General features: G+C 43.5%; 2 protein-coding genes across 14 annotated transcripts in view; one reads left to right on the top strand and one right to left on the bottom strand.

Annotated features, from left to right (window-relative positions):
- The window catches only part of mybpc2b (myosin binding protein Cb), a 23,378-nt gene extending 8,307 nt beyond the window's left edge, over positions 1-15,071 (top strand). For all 9 annotated transcript variants that reach the window (XM_035145169.2, XM_035145176.2, XM_035145174.2 and 6 more), the window contains 26 exons: positions 3,655-3,723; positions 3,826-3,974; positions 4,051-4,168; positions 4,281-4,332; positions 4,549-4,608; positions 4,700-4,869; positions 5,039-5,171; positions 6,180-6,304; positions 6,413-6,518; positions 8,350-8,516; positions 8,872-9,037; positions 9,170-9,276; positions 9,380-9,409; positions 9,543-9,685; positions 10,936-11,095; positions 11,197-11,301; positions 11,422-11,610; positions 11,719-11,853; positions 12,078-12,245; positions 12,396-12,484; positions 13,305-13,500; positions 13,617-13,756; positions 13,937-14,096; positions 14,232-14,368; positions 14,498-14,684; positions 14,916-15,071. In XM_035145169.2, coding sequence (XP_035001060.1) covers positions 3,655-3,723; positions 3,826-3,974; positions 4,051-4,168; positions 4,281-4,332; positions 4,549-4,608; positions 4,700-4,869; positions 5,039-5,171; positions 6,180-6,304; positions 6,413-6,518; positions 8,350-8,516; positions 8,872-9,037; positions 9,170-9,276; positions 9,380-9,409; positions 9,543-9,685; positions 10,936-11,095; positions 11,197-11,301; positions 11,422-11,610; positions 11,719-11,853; positions 12,078-12,245; positions 12,396-12,484; positions 13,305-13,500; positions 13,617-13,756; positions 13,937-14,096; positions 14,232-14,368; positions 14,498-14,684; positions 14,916-14,941 — 3,287 coding nt within the window. In that variant the 3' untranslated portion in view covers positions 14,942-15,071. The remainder of the gene's footprint in view (positions 1-3,654; positions 3,724-3,825; positions 3,975-4,050; positions 4,169-4,280; positions 4,333-4,548; positions 4,609-4,699; positions 4,870-5,038; positions 5,172-6,179; positions 6,305-6,412; positions 6,519-8,349; positions 8,517-8,871; positions 9,038-9,169; positions 9,277-9,379; positions 9,410-9,542; positions 9,686-10,935; positions 11,096-11,196; positions 11,302-11,421; positions 11,611-11,718; positions 11,854-12,077; positions 12,246-12,395; positions 12,485-13,304; positions 13,501-13,616; positions 13,757-13,936; positions 14,097-14,231; positions 14,369-14,497; positions 14,685-14,915) is intronic.
- On the bottom strand, positions 15,040-23,458 carry LOC118100272 (testicular acid phosphatase homolog). Of its 5 annotated transcripts, none has more exons than XM_035145182.2 (13): positions 23,399-23,458; positions 23,246-23,302; positions 22,581-22,706; positions 20,723-20,818; positions 19,707-19,793; positions 18,444-18,599; positions 18,114-18,212; positions 17,079-17,174; positions 16,507-16,639; positions 16,195-16,277; positions 15,983-16,089; positions 15,554-15,735; positions 15,040-15,378 (listed from the first exon to the last, which is right to left on the bottom strand). In XM_035145182.2, the coding sequence occupies exons 3-13, from the start codon at positions 22,668-22,670 to the stop codon at positions 15,269-15,271; spliced, it is 1,239 nt and encodes a 412-aa protein (XP_035001073.1). In that variant the 5' UTR covers positions 22,671-22,706; positions 23,246-23,302; positions 23,399-23,458; the 3' UTR covers positions 15,040-15,268. The 5 variants fall into 5 exon arrangements, with proteins under 5 accessions (XP_035001073.1, XP_035001071.1, XP_035001070.1 ...); XM_035145180.2 differs by having other exon boundaries at positions 22,949-23,302; positions 23,399-23,433; XM_035145179.2 differs by lacking the exon at positions 23,399-23,458 and having other exon boundaries at positions 22,581-22,703; positions 22,949-23,392.

The following is a 23,458-nucleotide window of genomic DNA, read 5'->3' as shown; positions in this document are numbered from 1 at the left end:
TGATTCCCTGAAATATGGCCTGCTGAACCAAGAGAGGGGTCAAAAAGCAGGGTGAGGATATTAAATGTCAAAATTAGTTTGCTTCCCTAGGTCACATCCATAAATTACACCGGGATTGGGTGCTTTTTCTGCAGGTCGTACCGTATCGCTGCATTTACGAGTTAACGGCTTGTCATCCTTCCCTTCCTGTCTTGAATTCCTGTCACTGAATGCAGGACTCGGCATGCTCCTCCTGCTGTGGCACCGGTTGCCCAGAGGAAGGAGAGGTATACACTGCTGCAGATGTTCCAGACGGAGCTCAGCGTGAGCTGTGACACATACAGAAGAGAAGCAAAGACAATCGCGGCATCACAGCATGACTAGGGGGGAAACTGAAGCATGGAACAAAGATGAAAAGCTAGTGTAAACGCTGCACAAGAGAAACACTCTGAGGTTGTTACTATCAGCCATGTATCTAGCACAGTGGGAGCACTGGTTCTCTTGAGCATTAACCCTATGCTGTCCACAAAAAAGCTATGTTTAGCGTAATGCTACTGTTACATAGTGTAGTGAGCTGATTGGCTACCAAGCTAAACTTAATCCAAAGACAGCAGCTGAGGGAACTTCAGATGGAAACCTGAGGATATGGACTTTTCTTTGATCAGAACTCAGCCCAGTTTAGATGCCTGAACATCCATATCCAATTTTAGTCAATGGAACATACAAAGACTAAGCTGCCATTTACCTTGGAGGGAAGAGTTCTGAGGCATCAAGAAGAGAGAGTACAAAACAAAACTTTTTTTGGAAACTTAAATATGTACCTGACAGCTGCACATGCACAAAATGTAAGAGACATATCTGACGTGATCTGGCCTTTGTCTCCTGTTGGTGAATAAGAGCTGGTGTGCAGAAGGTGCTCATGAGATATAAATCGTGTTCAAAAGAATCACATGCCCACGATGTAGGAGGACATGTTTGACATTTATACACAGCAGCCATTGGTTTGGGTGTGATATATCATATACCATTTGTTCGACTCCCAGTCCTAACTCTGGAGACATAATTGCACCACACTGAGTTTGATGTCAGTGTGTCTATAGGGATGGAATTTCTGTGTGGGAAGTGTTTATCATACCAAGGCTGTTTAAAGCCATACCCATGGGGTATAGTGTGTGGGGGATTATCATCATTTCGCCAACTGCAGATTGTTTGGGCACTTGCACCAGCACCATGTGTGAATGTTTGGAGGAATTTGCTGCCATGGAAAGCAGGATGTGCCCAATGCCTGCAGTTGAATTAGTCTCGGGGTGTCATAAGAGTCAAATGCGGCAGACTTTGATACGAATTATAATATTCACGACGCGTCAATGCTCCAAACCAACAATAATTAACGAATGTCTTTTTAAGTCACACTTCAGTGGTTTGTTTAGGCGGCCTGGGGTTGAAACCCAGTCCGTATGAGGTAGAGTAATTGCCTCCTTTTGTGAGAAGCAGCCTCACAAGATCAGTCCATAAGGAGTAATCACGGTAATTTCAAATAATAATTTATCCCCAGTTTGGTGATTAAAAGTGCAGTAATCAACATAGGTGATTACTTCCTGTTTTGATATTAACAGTTATGATGTCACCTTCGTGTGCTAAATTCAGTTTTGGTTGCAGTTCACTGTGTGATGTATCAATGTCAAGCGTCCATAGAATAGTTTCTCTGTCATTGATGATCACTTGTCTTGTTTTACCTAATTTGCACCGACTTGTGTTCATGGTATTTCCAGATGTTTATTCAGTTTAATGTTCAATGTCAGGCAAACCCTGCAGAGGAGGGTGAGGACGAGCTGAAGGCACAGCTCAGGACTGTGAATGTCACTGCATGCAAATACGATGTTCGTCAATACAGATGTATGACGATTATGTGTTGTTCTGTCATACATCATACTCAATGAGTGTTTTTGGGGTGGCTAGTATATGGTTGATTAATATATTGATTTGATTTGTTAGGGTTAAACCATAGACTGTATATAAAGATGGACGACGCGTCTCCACTTCCTCCCGCTTTGCAGAAATAAAGCCTGGATATGAATGCCGCCATTTTGATCATTTGGAGCCTGTGCAGTAGCGATCAGGGGATGGGGTTACGGTAGGGACGTCCTGCCGATACATGAGCTTTACCAGTTGTTAGCCAGTCTCAGCTGTCAATCAATCCGTTTCACCCCAGTTTTATAGCATAAAACAACTAATAAAACCAAATTTAGTAGATGCGGTTAGGGGTGTGATAAGAACTACATAAAAAATGACAGAGACCACCTTTGAACAAAATTACTTGATATCTATTTATTTTGGCCCATGTCCCATGCTAACACGGAGGAGGCAAGATTCATGACCTATACTGCTGCCAGCCAGCGGGTGGCGATCGGGAAGGTTTGGCTTAACTTTTGGGAAGCAGTCATGGCATCCATCTTTATATAGGGTCAATGTTATAAACTGAAGCAGGAATTTGCACTGTATAGTTTGACTTTATCTAGATACTAATACAAATCCTGCGTTTTTGACGGATTTTACTTTAAATCTCTCTTATAGGGAGAACGTGCTGCTGTAAGAAGGTCAACAGATGAACGGTTTTATACCTTACAGTATAAAGTATAAAACGTTTCATTTGTATAAAGATTATACTTTTAGCACAGTCAGAGGTCATCTGCAAAGATGATTTAACAATGGAACACTGACTATGAAAACTCATCCACACTGAGCTCAGTGTTTTACTGCTCAGTTGAGATTGTGATCTGATTCAGTGTTATTTTTGCCTCTAAACATTCTAAATAATGAAAAAAAAACCTTAAAAGTATTTTTGTCTTCTTTCACGTGAAGAACTCTGATGAAAAATATAGATCTAAATAGCCACTTTGACTTTTATCTGTTCTGACCGGGGGAAGACAAACCCCATCTCTGCTCTTACGATGAATAAGAGAAAACAGCAGTTCCAGCCAATCAAAACATCCATAAAGTAGAGCACAGTAAGTGTCCTGTTGCTCAAAGCCATGACAGCGCTTTGATGAATATGGAAACATTTGTGCGCTACTTTTATATGTTTCAACCTTTAACAAACCACGAAGCAGAAGCACTTTAAGTATCACTTGTGAGTAGCGACAATTCCATAAATTACTCAGACTGATGTCAGAGGAAGTTTTAAAAATACTTATGGAGTCAAACTTAACATATTTTAATGTCATTAGCTGAGAAAAGCCGGACCACACTTTTCACAAATCTAAACCAACAGAAGTAATAAGATTCATAATAAGCAAGAGAAATGCTTTCATTAAGATTGAAAGCAAACATTGAAGTTACACAACTGGTTATAGGTCCGATATAGCTTTGAGCTCATTCGTGATTTGATTAAACATAATTATTACTTACAGCTAAAGCTCAGCAAGTCAGTAGAACATGTTTTTTATGTCACTATGTTTCTGTTTTCCTTTTAGCCAAACGCTGCTTGCTTGTCATGTTGTGCTTGTAATGTTTCATATGTGCGTGTGCCGAGGGGATTTGTGGTTGTTCACAAAAAAACATCCCCAAGTCGGATGTTGCACAGTGTTGTTTCCCGTGTCACGTGAGGGCTCATACTCCATCAGAGTTTATTCTAAAATGAGCAAATTAACAGATTTTTTACCTCCCTCGTTTCAGAGCCTGGGTCAACCGAGCTCACCGGGCTCTTCCTTGAGAAACCTCCGAATGAGGTCCTCGCCGTTGCAGGTTTGAAACTCAAATGGATGGATGTCCAAAAACAGGGAACATTAGCATGTGTAGCCCGATTACATAATGTTATAGGATTTCAACGTTGTTTGTGAATGGCAGGAGGGGACGTCACTCTCATCGCTCGGGTGGACTCGACCACCCTGACGAGAAAACCCACCATGAAGTGGCTGAAGGGCAAGTGGCTGGACCTTGGCAGCAAGGCCGGGAAACATATGCAGTTTAAAGAAACCTATGACAGAAACACCAAGGTGTGTGTTTGTGTGTTTTTGATAAATCTCTGTCATAAATACCTGAGAAGTAATCAAGTAATGTTGCGTCCCCAAGATCTACACTTATGAGATGAAGATCATCAAAGTGGTCGCTGGGGATGCTGGAGGCTACAGGTGCGAGGTGACATCCAAAGACAAGTGTGACAGCTCCATCTTTGAAGTGTCCGTTGAGTGTGAGTGAAAAATGGACTCTGGCCTGCTGAGGCTGACACTAGTTCCATATCTGCTGATGTTTAGATCCGATCCAGGCCTCATTTGCCGCCTCTGCAACTTCTCTCATTACAGCTGCACATCAGGAGGAGCAGCAGGGGGATATTTTGTCTGCCTTCAAGAGAACGTAAGTGCACTGGGATTTGTGTTTCAGCCCGTCTCAGTGGTGTATTCGCACATGTGCATACGTAGACTAATTATGATCTTTCCCAGTGTATGTGTGCGTGTTTGTGGGTGTGAAGGTGTCTTACAGCACATGCGGTATATGACGGTGGTCACTTTAATGATGTGTCAGAGATATAAAACCGATCTTGGTTACACTACACTCTTTCCGTATGCACAGGGATGCTGGAGAGGATGACGGAAATCTGGACTTCAGTGCTCTGCTCAAAGCCACCAAGAAGTGAGAAGCTACATGTTATTCAGCCCAATTATTATATAAGTACATAGTATGATTCATTCCTTCAAAAAACATTCTTTTCCTTGTATGCCAGGAAGAAGAGGCCAGAAAAAGAGGAACCAGCGATAGATGTGTGGGAATTGCTCCAGAGTGCCCATCCAAGCGAGTACGAGAAAATCGCCTTTGAGTATGGCATCACTGACCTGAGGGGCATGCTGAAACGTCTGAAAAAGATGAAGGTGGTCGAGCCCAAGCACAGCGAGGGTAAGATGTCAGGTGACGTGTAAAGGGAGAGGAAAGAAGTAGAGGAGCATTTGAAGTGGGGGACGGCAAGGAAAAGGAAGGGCCCCCTAAAACTGAACAGAGAAAATAAGAAGAGAAAGGTGTTCGTGAACTAAAGAGTTCTTAATTCTTACATTTTCCCTTTTCCCAGCTTTCCTGACAAGGATGGAGTCTTGCTACTCGGTGGAAAAGGGCAAGAAGATTGTCCTGAAGTGCGAGGTTATCGATCCCAACGTCCAGGTCAAATGGTTGAAGAATGGCCAGGAGATCAAACCCTCAGCCAAGTACAAATGCATAAAACCACAAACACACCCGCACACTGATAATCGGTGGTCCACACAGACCTGTTTTAGTTTCTTTTTTCACCATCCTAAGCATCATGCAAGATATTTGCCTAATTGGACGCTAGCTGTATCATATTAATCATCATAGCTTAGAAGGACCTGATGGACAGCGCTTTTAATATATCAAGTTAAAATTATCTGTGCCACAAGGTCATACCCTGAAATGATGCTGCCATCAACACGTTTTATTTTTAGGCGGTCATAAGAAGCCTCCCAGTGGGTTGAGCGAGTCACCCTGCCAAGACAGTGTAGACATGTAGACTTATGCAGACCTACCCATAGGACAAATACCTCTAAGACTTCTAGTTAAAGGTCTTAATGTGGACAAATATCTATGACTCAGAAGAAAAGTGAAATGTATATAGAAAATGATTGTCTTGGTGAAACCCGTTGCCAATCGGGCACTGGTTCGCACTCGGCCAGTTCCTACTGGACCAAATCACAATGCAGATTTCGGTGCCTAATTTCGGTGCCATAGCTCCGAACTGAAATAGTTGCTCTGCTTGCAGGTAACATCACCACACATGTCTAGTTAACATTACATTTAACTCAGCTTTGGCAGCGTGTGTAACGTTAGCCTACAGTTAGCCGGTAGCTACCTCAAACTCGACACGACAACAAAATGCCTAAAGGGAAGCGATCAAAAGTGTGGCTGTATTTCACGCTACCAGATTCCAACTCCAGGACGAGCAGTAAATGTCCGAGCAACAACCGAAACTGTTACGTGTTGTAGTTGGTTTTGAATATTGTGTGATGTTTAGGCACTGGAACCGATCTGAAGTATCGATTTAGCACCAGTATTGAAAAAAAACAAAAACAATACCTAATCCTAAAGAGCATTGCCAAAATCATCGAATGTTAAATTAAATGTAAAAACTTGAGATGAACTTATTGACCTTTGTTTGACCCACAGACTTTTCTGTTTAACTTTCAATCTTTCTTGTTCAGGTACGTCATGGAGGCCAACGGCAACATGAGAACCCTCACTATCAACAGGACGACCCTGGCCGATGATGCTGCGTATGAATGTGTGGTGGGAGAAGACAAGTGTTTCACTGAGGTGTTTGTCAAAGGTGCTTCATCTCTTTTTTTTTTCGGACCATAACTGACTGAATTCGTGTCATTCACATTGAGTTTCTGCTAAATGTTCAAGCTATAATGTTTTCTTCTGCTCCGTGCAGAGCCCCCTGTGACCATCACCAAGCTGATGGATGACTATCATGTGGTCGTGGGAGAGAGAGTGGAGTTTGAGGTCGAAGTGTCGGAGGAGGGCGCCCACGTCATGTGGTCAGTAAACGTCACGGTATTGGGGCGTTGCACGATCAAAACAACCAACCAGACTACACTCGGCTTCGGGACATGTCTTTAATCCCTGGCAGAGTACAATGAAACCACTTCATGTTGAGTTCAGTGTCACAGTCGTATATTGTCTGAAGCCACTGAGCTTCTTGTCTTCAACAAATCAGATAAAAATGTAATATACGCTCGGAGCCCTCTGTTATCTGATGTGCCGCGTGAGTCACATTTTTGAGTCTCCGAATATTTAATCACTCACCTCCTTGTATTGAAATGAGACATCATCTATGTGTACAATTATATGCTCTCAAAAACCGACCACTTTTGTCTCAAGAGCCATAACTGATTTGTACTTTTATGCTACACATCGCCGCACCAGACAGACTTCTGCTTCATTTTAGATCAAATCTAAATGTATTATCTCTGAAGGAGATCTGGAACAAGTTAGATTGAATCTGAAGACCGGCTTTGAATGATGAATAGTGTGGGAACTCTGCTTTGAGCAACATAATTCAGAGCTGAATTTCTTTATTTCTTTGCCTTTGTTTCACTGAGGTTTTTTTGTATGTGGTCTAGTTTTAATTGCGGGGGTGCCAAACTCTAAGCACCGCTCCAGTAGCTTATTACACAGAGTAAAACTCTTTATATATTATATTATATATATATATATATATATATCACATATTTAAAAGGTTTCTTGTGAAAAAGTTCCCCACATGGGCTTAAAGTGGTTTAAATGTAAGTCTATACCTTCCCTCCACATTTCGTTACTGAGATGCTCGCCATCACCCGACCCTCACATTTAGATTTTTCGCTTGAAAGCGCATTAACTCTGCTATGGATACGCCTGGTGTCCAGTTTTACAATCGTTAAAATGGAGAAGCTTGGAAGAGCCGCTGGCCCTGTTTAAGTTTGAAAACTCCGGTGCTGCATTTTAGTTGGCGAGCAGAAGTTGAGATGGAAACAATTACGTAGACGCGCAGATGCAACTGCTTGCTGATTGGGTCTTTTCGCTCACGGGGTGGGCTTCACTGATTCGTCACTTGCAACCCTTCCTGGACAAAAACAACCGGCATCAGCGTTGGCTACCCGTGTGGATCGCAGGATAATCAATTACAAACTTTACTGATTCTGTTGCAGTTAAATTCTGTATTCTACAACGACTGTTAACATGCGTAGAAATTTTTATTTTGATCTTCCAACAATATTTGTGTCCAGCGGGAAGCACATGCCGTCTTGTTTAGACCGGCGCAGAATGCCAAGTGTATGTGAGTGGTCATATGCGTCAGAATGAACTGGGATTACAAATAAATAACAGATAAACACCCAAAATGCTTTAATCGATGGATTGAAAACGCCGTTTACCAACTAAAAAGTAGGATATATTTATACATATATACGTATGGATGTGGCCTTAGGTTTGTGACATCACAAACCATGGCTGTCTGAATCTGTTTCTTTCAGACTGGCATTTGTTTACTTCATCGCTACAGCACAGTCATACCAATGTAGCAGTGGCCATCGCCTCCCAATCACGCCTCTTTTACCATATAAAAGACAAAAGGCAGCCATATTAACTTGTTTAACAACTTGAGAACTTTAAAAGAAGCCCTCTGTCTTTTCAATTCCAACAATTTTATTTTTATAATCTCCCATTGATGAATTCAAAGCCCATTCATATTTTCCTCTCAGTGAATGGTGGAAATATTAATGTGGCTGGTAGGTTCGCATCAGATGTGCGGCTGCTGCCGTGATGCTGTATTAAATATTTAGCGGACAAATCTTTCACACTGAGACAAACCCATTCTCTATTCATCTCCAGGTTTTTTGAGGATATAGAGCTTCACAAAGACAAAGACTCCAAGTATCGCTTCAAGAAGGACGGAAGGAAGCACACGCTCATCATCCACGAGGCGACGCTGAATGACATCGGAATGTACCATGCCTGGACAAACGGGGGGCACACCAAAGGAGAGCTGGAAGTGGAAGGTGCTAAAAATGCATATGAGTGATGAATGTTTTTATTTCATTTAAGTAGTTTTTTAAAAAAGATAATGCTAATCAAGCACAGACTGTATTTTTTAACTAGATTTACTATTTATTTAGTCTGGTCATTAAAATGTTTGTTTAGTGCTGAGGATGCAGCTGAATTTAACTATGCGGCCTGAGGGCTTAACGCCTCTTTTTACAATCAAACAAGCAACTTGTGGCAACGGCCGCCATGTCATGTATGTCGTGTACAGTATGTCATGTATGTCATAAAGCCCCTATACCTCCCTCTCCCCCACATCTTCATGTGTCGTGCCTGAACTCTTCCCCCCCTGGTTTCCTCTGTGTCATTCAGAGAAAGAGCTGGAGGTGCTGCAGGACATCGCTGATCTGACAGTGAGGGCGACAGACCAGGCCATGTTCAAGTGTGAAGTGTCCGACGACAAGGTCACAGGAAAGTGGTTTAAAGATGGCGTGGAGGTTTTGCCAAGCGAACGCATCAAAATGACTCACATTGGAAGGTACTAAGATGAGGGCGAATACACACAGATTATAAAGAATATCCGTATACTTGCTAAAACGGAAAAACAGCCTATTTATTTCACGGGACACGTGTTTTCCCGACATCATATCGCCTCTGTTGCTTGTTTCAGGTTCCACCGGCTGATTATTGAGGATGTGAAGCCGGACGATGCCGGAGACTACACGTTTGTTCCTGATGGATACGCTCTGTCACTTTCTGCCAAACTCAACTTCTTGGGTGAGAAAGACGACGCGATAACAAAAGGCTCTTACTGTGGATGCATTAATCATCAGCAGCCCGGATAATATTGTCAACTCTTGTTTTTTTCCTCTTAAAACAGAAATTAAGATCGACTATGTGCCTAGACAAGGTAAGTCAACTTAAATTACCTTGATTTACAAATAATTTAAAACTTTTCAATCTTGTGTGTAGTTCATTGGCCCATCATAAGAAAGCCACTTCCACATAGCCCTCTCTTTATATATATGTTATACATTAACCAGATCCTCCAAAGATCCACCTGGACACCACTGGAAACATGGTCTCCCAGAACACTATCATTGTGGTGGCGGGCAACAAGCTGCGACTGGATGTGGAGATCTCAGGAGAACCAGCACCCACTGTTGTTTGGTCCAAAGGAGATAAGGTAAGGATGGGAAGAGGGTCACGATACAGTATGGGTAGGTTTATGTTTAACAAAGCAATGCTACATAGAGGAAACAAATATTTGACACATCAGCTAATTGTATTAAATAGAAAAACAGCATCTTTAACATTTTGTTTACGACAGGAGTGTGAATAGGGACCTTAAGGGCCAAAGGTAAAAGGGGGACCTGGGGGGCCCTACATCGCACCAAAATGAACCCCCACCACCATCGCAGTTACATAATATGTGCATATAAACACTATAGTCTTCAACCAAATCTCATCAGAAGGTTTCCAACTTTTGTGTCATGGGAATCTCTATAGCCAATCATAGCATTTAAAGTCGTTCCCGCAAAATGATCATTTCTGTGTTCTTAAGTAATTGAGCTTTCTCAGGGGGCCCCCTTCTCAGCTGGGACCCAATTGCTTGCTTTCCTTACCCTGTTGCAACAACCCTGTTGTCATGATCATGGAGGGTCAGCAGGTTCTAGTCTAGTTATTGTGACTCTTCCTCTCTGTCTCGTTCACTGGGCGTCAGTCGTAGGTTAGAAAAAAAACACATTTGCTCCAATCATTGGGGAGTATTTGCCCGTAAAGGGAACAGGGGTGCAAGAAAAATAATGGCCTCCCCACATTTCTTTGTTTGGAGAAGCACAGTGCCCTTTTTTGAAAACAAGACATTGTTGTTCCTAAGTGGGACGACTTCTTATTTTACCCTAATAATACACAAGTACGTCACTTAAGACATCCAAGTGCTGCCCTCGTCATATAAAGGTCAACCGCAGTGGCCCCCAAGTGCCCCTATGGTTTGCCCTGGTGTCGTGGGCTGAAATGCCACTTTGAGGCCAAACATGAACTGGGACAGCTGTTGGTCAGGAGGTAGAGATGGTTTTCCACTAACCAGAAGGTCAGTGGTTTGATCCCTGGCTCCTCCAGTCTGCATTCCAAAGTGTTTATGGTCAAGATACCGAGCTCCAAATTGCTCCCTGACAGCTGCGCCGACTGCGTGGGAGCAGTGTGTGATAGGAAGATAGGAAGCAATGTATCAATGTGTACGTGTGAACAGGTGAAAGCAACTTTTACTGTCCAGCATGTTGAGAGGTTGATAAGACTGGAAAAGTGCTATATAAATACAGTCCATTTACCATTTAACCCTTTAACTTGGAGCTTTTTGCAACTTTTTGTGTATTATGCCGCAACTTGTCAAAAGTTACAGGTCTTGTTACTGTGCCACAATCTGCCATTTGTTAGCCAATCACAGAAAATCAAGGCCGTGTGAGGGTGGAGGCCAGGAAAGACCTGAGCTGCTTCGTCATTGAGGGAGCGGAGAGGGAGGATGAGGGCAACTACACCATCTGTGTCACTAACCCCGCCGGAGAGGACAAGGCTATGCTGTTAGTGAAGATCGTGGGTAAGTGAATGTTCTTATAGTAAAATATCAGCTGGTGATTTGTTCTGTTGTGTCTTGATCTTTTCTGATGCACATTAAAACATATTGTAATCTTATTTCAGATGTGCCCGACCCCCCTGAGAATGTCAAATGCACAGCCGTGGGAGAGGACTGCGGCACCATCGTCTGGGACCCCCCTGTATTTGATGGCGGTGTCATAGTCAAAGGTCAACGATGGATTTTTTTCCCCCCAGCTTTTTATACTTAACTCTACGGAACCTATATTACATTTCCCAAAAAAGTCACATATCTTAATTGTTACTCTGCTTGTGTTTTTCCACCATCAGGTTATCTCATGGAGAGGAAGAAGAAGGGCTCCTCCAGATGGACAAAACTCAACTTCGACGTTTACGAATCGACCACATACGAAGCTAAGAGGATGATTGAAGGCGTCCTGTACGAGATGAGGGTGTTCGCCGTCAACAGCATCGGCTTGTCTCCGCCGAGCCTCAGCTCCAAACCCTTCATGCCCATTGGTACGTTTCCCCGGCGTCTTTACTCCCTCTTTCTCAGCTTCTCCTTGTCCCGTCCTTTGCCCGCCCTGTCAGGGATTCTCTTTCACTCTCTCTTTCTGTCTCACTCAGCCCCGACCAGTGAGCCGACGCGCCTGACAGTGTACGATACGACGAACAACTCATGCACGCTGAAGTGGCTCATCCCGGAGAAGATTGGAGCTGGAGGCCTGGATGGTTACATTATTGAATACTGCAAGGAAGGAGGTGATAGGACCACACATCATGCTTAGAATATAATAGTTTGAACCTTCACGGACCATTTAAAAACATCCTCCAATTAAATTATGATTTAAGGACCTTCACTTAATAACCAGAGCATATATTGTACGTCTAAAAGGGCAGATTATATATGATAACAAAGAAAAAAAGTATTAAGATTCAAATCCCACTCACTGTGATTTACCGCATGTTGTTCTGTTGGATTTCAGACACTGAGTGGGTGGTGGCCAACAAGGAACTTTGTGAGAGACAGGGATACGTGGTGCGTGGCCTCCCCATGGGAGAGAAGATCAACTTCAGGGTGGTGGCTGTAAACATCGCTGGACGCAGTGCCCCTGCTACACTGCAGCAGCCTGTCACCATCCACGAGATCGTTGGTGAGTCAGTCGAGTTTATTTCACCTCATATTATTATATTTTATAACATTTTGATTGACTTTTGCAGCATTTGTTACGGGCTTGTGCTTTATGTATCATCTTTATGTATAATGACATTGTCTCCTGTTTTAATGTCTGTTTCTGCTTCAGAACATCCAAAGATCCGCCTTCCTCGTGAACTAAGAACAAAGTACATCAGAAAAGTAGGAGAAAAGCTCAACCTGACCATCCCCTTCCAGGTGAGATAGGCTGCGTTAACGCGTACTGAAATATCCATCCATCCATCCATTCATTATCTGTACTGCTGTACTTTGAGGGTCGCAGGTGAGCTGGATCCAATACCAGCTGACATTGGGCAAAAGGCGGGGTTATACCCTGGAGATCATACTAAAATATATAGTAAAAATAGAATGGCCTTCAGCAGAGTGTATACCTCCACCAAGGCCCAACACTCCCATTAAATTTAACCAAGCTGCACCAAATTTCACACACTCACAGATATCATTACCCTGTGCCAGATTATTCAAAATCAAGATTTATGAGTTTTTCCTGGGAAAACGGTAAGAAGGTCTTTCAGTGTTAAAAGATATAAAAAATTAAAATTGATGACCGCACCAAATGGGTTCTACCCTGACCTGTACCACATCCATGGAAAGCCATTCAGTTGTTTATTCCTGCTAACTAACAAACAGAGGTGAAAGCATAACCTCCTTGGCAGAGGTATAAATAACCATAATTCATGAGAAACTAAAACAAATGTTCGAAGCACCTGTTTCTTGTTACAGGTTGTTTTCTACAGTGCTTTCTAATGTTGCTGTGAATGTTGTTAAGTTTAAGACATTAACGGTGACATTAACCATATGTGATCAATTTGTCTTCTTCACAACCCATCTCACTTTAATGAGATGCAATGACTGTATTTTCTTTGTCCATTTTACCTCGAAATGTAATTTTCATTTTCACCTATCACCAGAAAACAAAGCAGTTGTTTATGTGTGGTGTGCCGTCAGTCATTTTAGTAAATGTCACATGACGAAGGATCACGCCTCTGTCTCGTAGGGTAAACCACGTCCCATCGCGACCTGGTACAAAGATGGTCAACCCGTGGACGACAAGATGGTCAGCGTGCGTAACTCAAACGTGGACACCATCCTGTTCATCCGCTCAGCAGAGAGAGAGCACTCTGGAACTTATGAGCTGGTTCTACAGATTGAGAACCTGGAGGACAGGGCCTCCATCCTCATCCGGATTGTTGGTAATGTTGTCAGGATCCCACGCTAATTCTCATCGCGAGTAGCCTACATCTTGGACTGTGTCAAATTAATATCTTTTACTAAGATACTGTATGTCACTGACGCTTGATTCAAACAGACAAGCCTGGGCCTCCAATAAACGTGAGGGTGATGGACGTCTGGGGCTTCAATGCGGCGCTGGAGTGGGAGCCCCCGAAGGACAATGGCAACTGTGAGATCTCCGGATATACCATCCAGAAGGCGGACATGAAGACCAAGGTGAGAGAGGGAGAAGGGGTGATGTGTCAAACCTCGATCACCCCGACAGTTTCCTGCTAAAGGATCCAATCAACCTCCTGCCAGTGTTTGATACCAACACTTGGCTCATTTTGCCAGCTCAATTTGTGGTATTTACGTTTTTTTTAACATAATAATTTGACTTTTCTCCTCTTGATCCAGGAATGGTTCACCGTGTATGAACACAACAGACGGCCAAGCTGCACTGCCTCAGATCTGATCATGGGCAATGAATACATGTTCCGCGTCTACAGTGAAAACCTCTGTGGCAAGAGCGAGGAGGTGCGCTTCAGCAAGAACACGGCAAACATCGCCAAGACAGGTGCGGGCAGTTTGTGCATCAGTAGTGGGTGCATTTTTCCACTAGCACTACAAAGGTTAAGTGAAATGAGCCTCCTCTCTGCTCCGATTTATTGGGGTTGACTGCGTTTGCCCCCCCTCTCACTCCTCTCCATAGGCCTGGAAATCAAACGAAACCCCTACAAGGAGATGGACATGGCCTGTATGCCCAAGTTCACACAGCCCTTAATCGACAGAGCTGTGGTTGCCGGTTACAGCACCGCCATCAGCTGCGCCGTCAGAGGCTACCCCAAGGTAAATGTGGGGCCAGATTCCCAGCAGGACGCCTGTTTTTGTGTTTTCCTGCAGCGGCCAGACACAAGGGAAAAAAAATCTGCTCTATCATATCTAAGAAGTTTATATTTTGACTTCTCTGTGTCCCAGCCTAAGATTGTCTGGATGAAGAACAAAATGATCATCGGCGGGGATCCCAAGTACTTGATGCAGAACAACCAAGGAGTGCTGACCCTGAACATTCGCAAGCCAAGCGCCTTTGATGGCGGCAAATACTCCTGCATGGCTGTCAATGACCTGGGCAAGGACGAGGTGGAGTGCAGACTGGACGTCAAAGGTAAGAAAAGAACAGAGGGGGAGGAGAGAGGGCGGCAAGGGTGGGAGACGGGCAGACTGGGAGGAGTCTGCTAAATCAGTCTCTCTGTTTGTGCTGAACGATATTTAGTTTTGATCATATTATAGAATGAATATGAATTTAATGAGTATGAACATAAGAAGTCACCTTGATTCTGACCACAATTACATAAAGGTCTAATTTCATTCATCCTGTGTCCTGTTATTTCCACAGCTTTCGTAGAACAGGAGAAGAAGTGAGAAACCCAACAGCAGCGAATGTGAAACAGTGAATGAACGGTGAATGCCACTATGTAGAGTTCACACTGTGATAATAATTCAAATAAAATGTAGTGATGTCTGCTATAAATTATCATTTATTTTCAAAACATTTCATTTCTCTGTTAAATTATTTTCATTAACAATCCACGAACATGATGCATAGTCTTCTCGTCGTCCGCACATGAGGCAAAGAGCTCATGAACACACACAGTCAGCATGTGAATTATCAAAATACATGGCACGTCATTATTATTAGAGCTGTTTCCACAGCTCCTGAGCACCTCTCTGTATTTTTGGCACGTTGCATTACACCTCCCTAGAGTAGTGCGCTCTCCTCCTGTGGACTGCCACTCCTATGCTGAACAACAGCGCCACTGCCAGGAGACCCACAGCCACTGCAAGAGCTGTTATGACACCTGTGAGAGACAACGATCCTGGTTAAGTACAAGTGGATATGGCACATTTGGGGGATTCTCCAAAACCCCTGTCGAGTCCCCAAACTGGATCTCGGATAAATAACGGTATAGAGGTGTTGCGGTTGAAGCAATTAACAGTGCCAAGGTTTGTGGTGTGATACAAAAAAATCTTCACCTGTGCTGGACCATTTTGTCCGAAACCCACATTCAGCCTCCCAGTCCTCCGCCACCACGTCCCGCACCAGCTCGCTGAACAGGGACAGAGGGCAGGGGTTCAGCCCGTTGCATCCCGGCACGGCGTTGGGGTAGGGCTCCCGCCTGGAGTCGTTGCGGTAATACAGCTCCAGAGAATAGGACCTAGGGGGATTATTAGGATGAATAGAATGAGATGACGTGCAATTATGGTGAGCATTATGTAAATGTGTTGATGTCCATTATGTTTCCTGGAGCTTTGGCCAGATTTTAATCGAATTGAAAAAACAGCGACTGCACTCGAATGGTTTGCTGTGGCTCGGCAGCGGAATGCGGTTACTCAAACTGTGGTGTGTGATAGCGCACTTGAATATGCATAGAGAAGAGCGATGTCATAACGGAGAGTCATTACCCATCATACTCCTGGTAGAACTCGAAGAGCTGACAGGCAGCGTAAGGCGGGAGAAGGCCGTCATACACGTCCAGCGCTGCCTGGAGGGTGATGAGTGTGGAGTCATGCTGGAATGAGAAACAAGACGTCACGGCAGTGAGCAGCTGAGGAGACACAGTTTGTGCAATAGATTATAAATGTGTGTGTGGGCTCTGTCCAAACACTCAACTCACAGCTGAGTACATAATGAACTTCAGGCTGCTGCCTTGCTCGACGGCACGGGAGAAATTCCTCAGGATGGCATTCAGCAGAACCCCTGGTGCATTAACACAGAGTCAACAGTGTGAATTGAGTATTTTCACACACTAACACAATCCTCTTTGACCTTATTGAGCATCTGTAATCATCCTCTTCATCAGCGCAAAGGTGCTAATATGCTTTTGGGAAACACGACCCCGCTCCGCCAGCAGTCACAACAATACAGATCATTTTTCTGCTCTAATAAGATTTTTGTCACATTCTTCGCCACTGATGCGAAGCCCCACCTCCCGAGAGCCTGGCCTTCTCTTTCCTCTTGTGGCTGAGGATGCTGTACATGACCTCGAAGGACGCGATTCTCTTCAGGGTGTCCAGGACGTCTTGTGTGGCCCAACGTGGGAGGGTTAAGTTATGGACCCTCTGCAAACACACAAATGCACGAAACATCAGCATCATGCTAATAATCACATTACACAACACATGGAAAAATAAAATAAAATAAAAAGGCAGCGTTTCATGGTTTCTATTATCCCGGCTATTTTTAGCGCTGGTCCTGAAGATAACAGATGCTCATTTTTGCAAGTGTTGAATGAGTGTATTCAACCTGGCCTAGAATCCTCCCATCTCATAATGCTTTAATTATCCTTTCAATATGTTGTCCTATTCATGTCTCACTAGGTGTATAAAAATGATGTCTCCACACCGCCTACTGCCGCCCCGTCCCTCTGCAGATGTGCTGAAGGAAGCTCTTTTTTCCTTCTCCTCTCTCTCTGCTCCGCGGCTGCTGCTTGTGTCAATAATTGAGGCATTTGTAAACTGCAGAACCCAGGTAGCGTAACGAGAGAGAATATCCACACACCTGACAGTTAAGAGTGTCGTAGACCCTCCATATCTTTTTGCCGACCAGTTTGGACACAGGGTAGCCGGTGTGGTTGGAGAGTCCCTCCACAAAGTGCTGCAGGGTGAAGGAGAAGAGAGAAGGCATTAAAATCTTCACGCTGAATGAAAAAGCTCCAGGAAATACGACACTAATTATCATTTTTACGAGAAGTATTAAACATTTTTGTGGTTGTTTTTGAAGTTCCGCAAATAAAATATCTCTCGCTCTGTGTCGAGGATGCAAAGTTGCACAAAAGCCACTTAACTCGATGGATTAATATAGTTTACTGGTGTCATGGCGGGTTTAACCTCTGGACTGACGGCGCAATGAAAAATGGCACCATTTCAGTTGTTGCATGTGACTTGCAGGTGCTGTGCCTCCAGCAGAGGGTGTGAAAATTCAATCCAGGAGACCCTGCTGTCCTGATCTCAAACACCCACCTTATTGGGCAGCACACGTGGGACTCGGTTTAATTAAAACCTTTTCATCGTAATTCTTAATCTAATTCAATCCAACCGTTAATTAGTGTCTCTGAGAATGTGAGAGAAATTGCACCGTGCAGCTTTTTGTAGGCACTAGAGTCACCGTGCCTGAGAAAAATCACTGAGAGGACGCGATGTCTACGGCATAACTAACACGTCCGCTGGAGGTGCCGATAACATTGGCACCAGCTACTGTGTGTGAAGTTTATATTTCACCGTTTTTTAACAGAAATGCGCATTTCACAGTGTTTGTTATTTGACAAATCGAGGTATGAATACGCAGGGAACAAAAGACGCGGCCGAGGAGGAAAAGTATTATTCACAGCAACTTTGATTATATAATGCTGACGCTATAAGACAACAAGTTACAAACTAGTCTTCGGTGGTTAACAGGCACATGACTCATAGAAAAGTGACTTTTATCACAAACTGTGCTGCGAGTGGAGCGTTCGCGTCACCGAGCAGATGCTGGGGGACGAGCTGCAGAGCTGTGTGATTAGAGGTAGGCGTCCCTTTCTGTGCTTTGTCTCACCTGGTGAGTCCTCAGGAACCTCTGGTAATGCTCACTCTCAAAGGTGTCCGTCATCAGCGCTCTGAACCTTGGACAGTCTTTGCCCGGAGACTTCAGCAGCTTGAGGGATCGAAAGCAACAGCACAACATCAATGCATTTTAACTGCAGGTACTGCAATTCTTCTGAGGCACAATTATATGTTCATTTCACACTTTAAAACAGCAGGGGTCACATGGCTGAGGTGAGCATGGAGCTGTGAGGACAGACTCGAATGAACCCGTGCAGGTTTTTGTTCAGCTCTGTGCTGCGGCTTGGTGGAAGGAAATATTTATGTGGCCCTGCAGCGGCACCTTGTCCTGAGCCCTGGGGATGGTGTGCACTGGAATGGGCCGCCAGAGCAACTGGGGCACGATGGGAGGCGGGCGTCTGGATGGGGGGAACATTCCAGCGAGGCAGGCCTGGGCGCTCATCAGAGTCCGGTCGTAGTCAGTGCTCCGGACATAAAACTGTGAAGCATGGAGGAAAGATTGTGTTAAAATAGAAAGCATGTGCTGATACTAGATACCTCACTCCACTGCGTTCTTCCAAATAGGACATGTTTGCTTTTTATAGAAAAAGGAAAATGTATTTTGGAAACTCAAAAGGAATGAATTTGCATTTGCACAGCAGAAATGCACATAATTCTGTTGCTATTTCGGATTAATAAATGCACGGAGCAAGGCTGAAGTGTATCATGAGTGAGCTGCATTTATCCCAAGTTAACTGAGGTATTCCCTGAGCATGGAAAGCAGGGGAGTCAGAAAGGATCCAAATGGATGAGAGAAGGAGGGGGAACAGCATCCGTCTTCGCTGTGATCTCTTCTGACATCAGGCTTCGCTCGTCTATATCTCTCTGTCACCCCGTGTCAGGTTTTTGCACACAGTAAATCACGCTGATAAGGTTGGATGTCCCTGTGATGCAGGGGAGGCTTATTCCTCCCCCCCTTTTGCTTTTGTCAAATTAAAACAGACATGGCAGCGCGGGGAAATGTACGCTACAAGTTGACTGAGGTTTGGGCGACAAATCGCCAATGACAGGTCCTGAGAAGAGTTGTTATTTTTGTGGTAATTGTGTGTTACTTAAAAAAGAGGGAGAGGGAGAGAGAGGAGAAATTAATGCATGGGTGCAAAGAGAAGGGGGGATGGGGGAGTGAAAAAAGGGAACACAGTGAGAAAAAAAAACAGGCAGGAAAAGAAATCATATCTTGGTAATGACAGTGTGCTGAGCATGTAGCCCAGGGGCACACTGAAGCAACATGCATGCTGCCAACTGCACTGCACATGGAACAACATTACCCCCCCCCCCCAACATGTTACAGCCCATTACCAGGGCCACGCCGGTGATACCACCAATATGAGTCATGCTCATTAACCTAGCGTGGTTACAGGCGTCACAGATTATTGCCGGGGCCACACATGAACCTGATTTCACATGTTGGGGGCGAGGGGGCCCGGCACGGCAACAGGATTAGGTGACACTGAAGCCCACATGGCTCACAGGGGAGTTCAGCTAAGCAGAGAAAAAAATGGAATAATCCCACAGTACGCGTACACAAATACGGAAACACGCTCACCTCTTTGTTGTCGTAGTCCTCGCTGAGAAATTCTCCATAGCGCCTCCTCAGAAACCTGCCCAGCTCAAACTGTTGTTTCATGCCCAGCTGAAAGGAAAATTGCCCTTGTTGTTAGTAAAAAAAACAATTGGGGGGTAAAAATCGGACCTTTTCGCCGAGGACGTGGCAGATTTGAAGTCAGCCTCGACGTTATTTACACAAAACAAGTTATTTCACCCCCTTCTGCGGGGCATCCGAGAGCCCAAAATAATACGTTGATTCACAGCAAACGGCCTAATTGCCTGAGAGCGGAGCAGGGTCACAGTAGGAAGGAGTTTAATTAAAACTCTGCGCGAGACGTTTTTCTTGCATCTCAGGACTCATTAGAAACAGATTTTAGAATGCAACGTGGTAAGTGAAATTTATTGTGATTTCTGACACCACCTAACAGCTCAACACTAAAGGACCTTGGACGTTTGCCTTGATCATAATTACACTGTGAGTTCCCTTTTTCTGTAAGACACATTTTATTTGACGTTTTCTTGTGTTAATGCTCCGGAGCTACTTCCAGATTATTCCTTGTCATTAGTAAGTCTTCCTTGAACAGTTACTTTCTTATTGTTTGTGTGCTGGACATTTTGTGCAGAGCTTTTTACAAATAGACTTTGATGCAGAGTGAACTTTGCGTTCATCCTACCTGGTTTATCTACATTTTCTTAAATATGATAAGATTATTAACTTAACGGATGTTTTTTTTCCCCATATATTGCATGTTGGCGTTTCTGTTAAGAAACGACACAATCATCAGACCCAAGTTCTCAACTCTTCAAAATAAGGAAGCTCTGTAATGCAGCACCATATAAAGCATTGCAGCCACGAAACGAAAAAAAATGTCACCCTGCTTTAGGCCTACTTCAGAAAAAAGAAAAAAGCGGGGACATCATACATACACCTACATCTGGAGGTTACCCGACAGGTTCAAGGCCTGTGCCCAAGACATTACTAATGACACACACAGACAGAATAACACCCAGTACCTCAGTCAGTTGTCCGAAGCCCTGAGCCCACACGTCCGCCCCATGTGGATCCCTGGGATACGACTCGATAGGTGAGCGGTCGCCGTGGCGCAACACCTGAAAATTCACAACACATGATGTCACTTTGGATGCACATGTCCCGCTGCTGTGTCAGCCATTACACTGTGTACTTAAAGGAGGAAATACACCCTGGGACAGAAGTCAGAAATAGAAACCCTGAGATCTCAGGGCAGCTCGGCCTGTGAGTTAAGACGGCGCGGAGTCACAGCGGTGATGTCACCGAGACACAAACGCTGAGAGCGGCTCCGTTAGTGTGATTAAACTGAGGACTCACTTTCTGAGCAGTGACATTACACACAGGTTGATTAAACCGGATTACGGACACATCTGATTCACTCCTGCTTTTGCGCCACAGCGACTTGGAAAGCTCAAGGAAAGAGCAGAGCACAAAGTGAAGTCAACAAAGTCACGGTTCCCTGTTAGAGATCCTTGTTGTTTTGATGCCAAAAACAATCGTTAGGAGTGGAACTAAGATTTTACACTGAAATCAGCCCAAACTTCACAGATAATACAAAATAAAATGGCAAAATTCACATATACTCTAACAGCAAACTTTAAAATGAATTAATCAATTTGTTCATTTAATAAAAAAAATATTTAATTATCTGAATTTTAGTATTAAAAGAGGGTAGTCCTATTATTTTCTGCATGTTTATTTTGTATTTTCTAATTTCAGGGAATTTTAACATTTTTAGTTAGAGGCTTTAAAATAAGCCAGTGCTTTTCTACACTGTGTATTATTTGTCGTTTTTTTATATATTTCTTTTGATCTGTGCTACATAAAATCAAAAGTACAAATATAACACACAGCTACTTATTATTACTTACTAACAAATGTTGTATAGAAAGTCAAGCTGAAACTAATTTAAAATACATTGTTTAAAATCAATAGTCAACTACAATTCTCCATGAGAACCAACACAATTTTGAGGAATTACAACTTGTAAGTCTTACAATTTGTGTGTCGCCAACTGAAGTAATTCTTTAAAATTGTCTTATTTCATTAACCATAAGGTTCCACTAGTGGTTCCAAAATGGGGGTCCATGGACCTCAGGGGGCCCGCAGCACACTGACAGGTGGTCTGAGAAAAATTTCCAGATTCATTCTTTAAACTCATGATTATATAATATGGGTGACATGATGAAAATTATTTGAGTCCCTATATTTCAAGGACATCTTTCTGGGTTATTGACAATAGGGTGTCGAAGTATTGAGAATCTCTGCACTAGTAGGTGTTAAGTGGTAAACTTAACCCTCACTAGTGTAAATGTTAATAGTCATGTTGTACTTTGAGTTGTAAACTGTCGTCATCCTGTTTTATAAGACAAGTCAGTAGTAAGTGTAAAACACATAAGTACAACATGGGAGGTAACAGATAAGGAGCCTAAAAGGATGAAAAACAACTTTTTCCACATTTGTGATTTTCACTTAAATCCTTCAATCACTTTCTTTTTTTCCTTCTACCACTGAACTCCAGTGCGAGAGAAAAAAAATATGCAAAGAGGTTTATGAACTAAGCTGTGGTGTCTGAGTGAGATACGCTCGACACTGTCGGAGTTTAGACTCAAAGTAATCCTTTGTCACATAAACGTGTGAGTGTAATACCGCTCACCGAGCAGCAGCCGAGTACAGTGGAATCAGCTGCCATGTACAGTAGCGTCCCGCTCGTGTAATCTAAAGGAGCTTATACCGAAATTCTCACATTCAACAGATGCATCTTGTAAACGTGTGTGGGACAATTTCATGTGAAAGTATAAAACAAAATTATTATTGTTATTAAGCGGAATAAAAACTTACAGCGACGACAAACTTCAGCACCCGACACTCGGTCAGGCAGATGCAACAGAGGAAGAATAAACAGCCGGAACTTTTTTGCAACTTCCACATTGTTTTGACTCGTTCTCAACCTCAGGAGTTCCTCTGCTGATATGAAGGAAACCATGTTAAAGAAAAATTCAAGGTTGTGATAAAACAATTATAAAACATTTAGAACAGGTATGTTTGGTCCTGATTTCAAATGTGTCCATAATTTACATAATCTTGATTTCCATATTCATTAAAAATGTGTGAACGCCCTGTCACTTCCAGTGCGTGCACAACAACAACAAAAAAGGCCTTGTCACCAAAATATTTAACAGACTGAATAAAAGAACGCGTGCACTCACCTCAGCATACTTGTTCACATTTAGCTGTTTTAGCCAAAGGCTTCACTGCTGTGCATCCCAAACTCTCCAGTCATACCCGGATTGACATTAAGTGCATGTTCCAGTAAAGGAGGCAGAGCTTTTATAGCCCTCCTGTCTGACCTCGTCTCACTCTCTCTCCCCGGGGATTTCTGGTCCCAATCTACTTCATAGTCGACTGGAGTCCAAATCACTGTCTCTGCCAATTCCTCGCCGTGCAGTGACATGACAGCTCACCCTGGCATACATATTTGAGTCAGCTTTTCAACTCAAGGATACATGTTGGATAAATCCACTTTGGAGCCACGGATACGGATCCTGCAGGACTTTTTACAGCTTTAGAGGAACAAAACGACAAAGAAATTGGTTAAGATAAGACGCGACCACCTGGCTTTTCTCTGCGTGCGTAAACACCCACTCACACATACTTACACACTGGCCACAGGCAACAAACACTCATTATAATTTGCTATGTCATCTGTCATGGGTTTA

This window comes from Hippoglossus stenolepis, chromosome 21 (assembly GCF_022539355.2).
Source record: "Hippoglossus stenolepis isolate QCI-W04-F060 chromosome 21, HSTE1.2, whole genome shotgun sequence".
In the NCBI taxonomy this organism is placed as follows: domain Eukaryota; kingdom Metazoa; phylum Chordata; class Actinopteri; order Pleuronectiformes; family Pleuronectidae; genus Hippoglossus; species Hippoglossus stenolepis.
The sequence above is the reverse complement of the archived record's forward strand: the minus strand, read 5'-3'. Positions and strand labels throughout refer to the sequence as shown.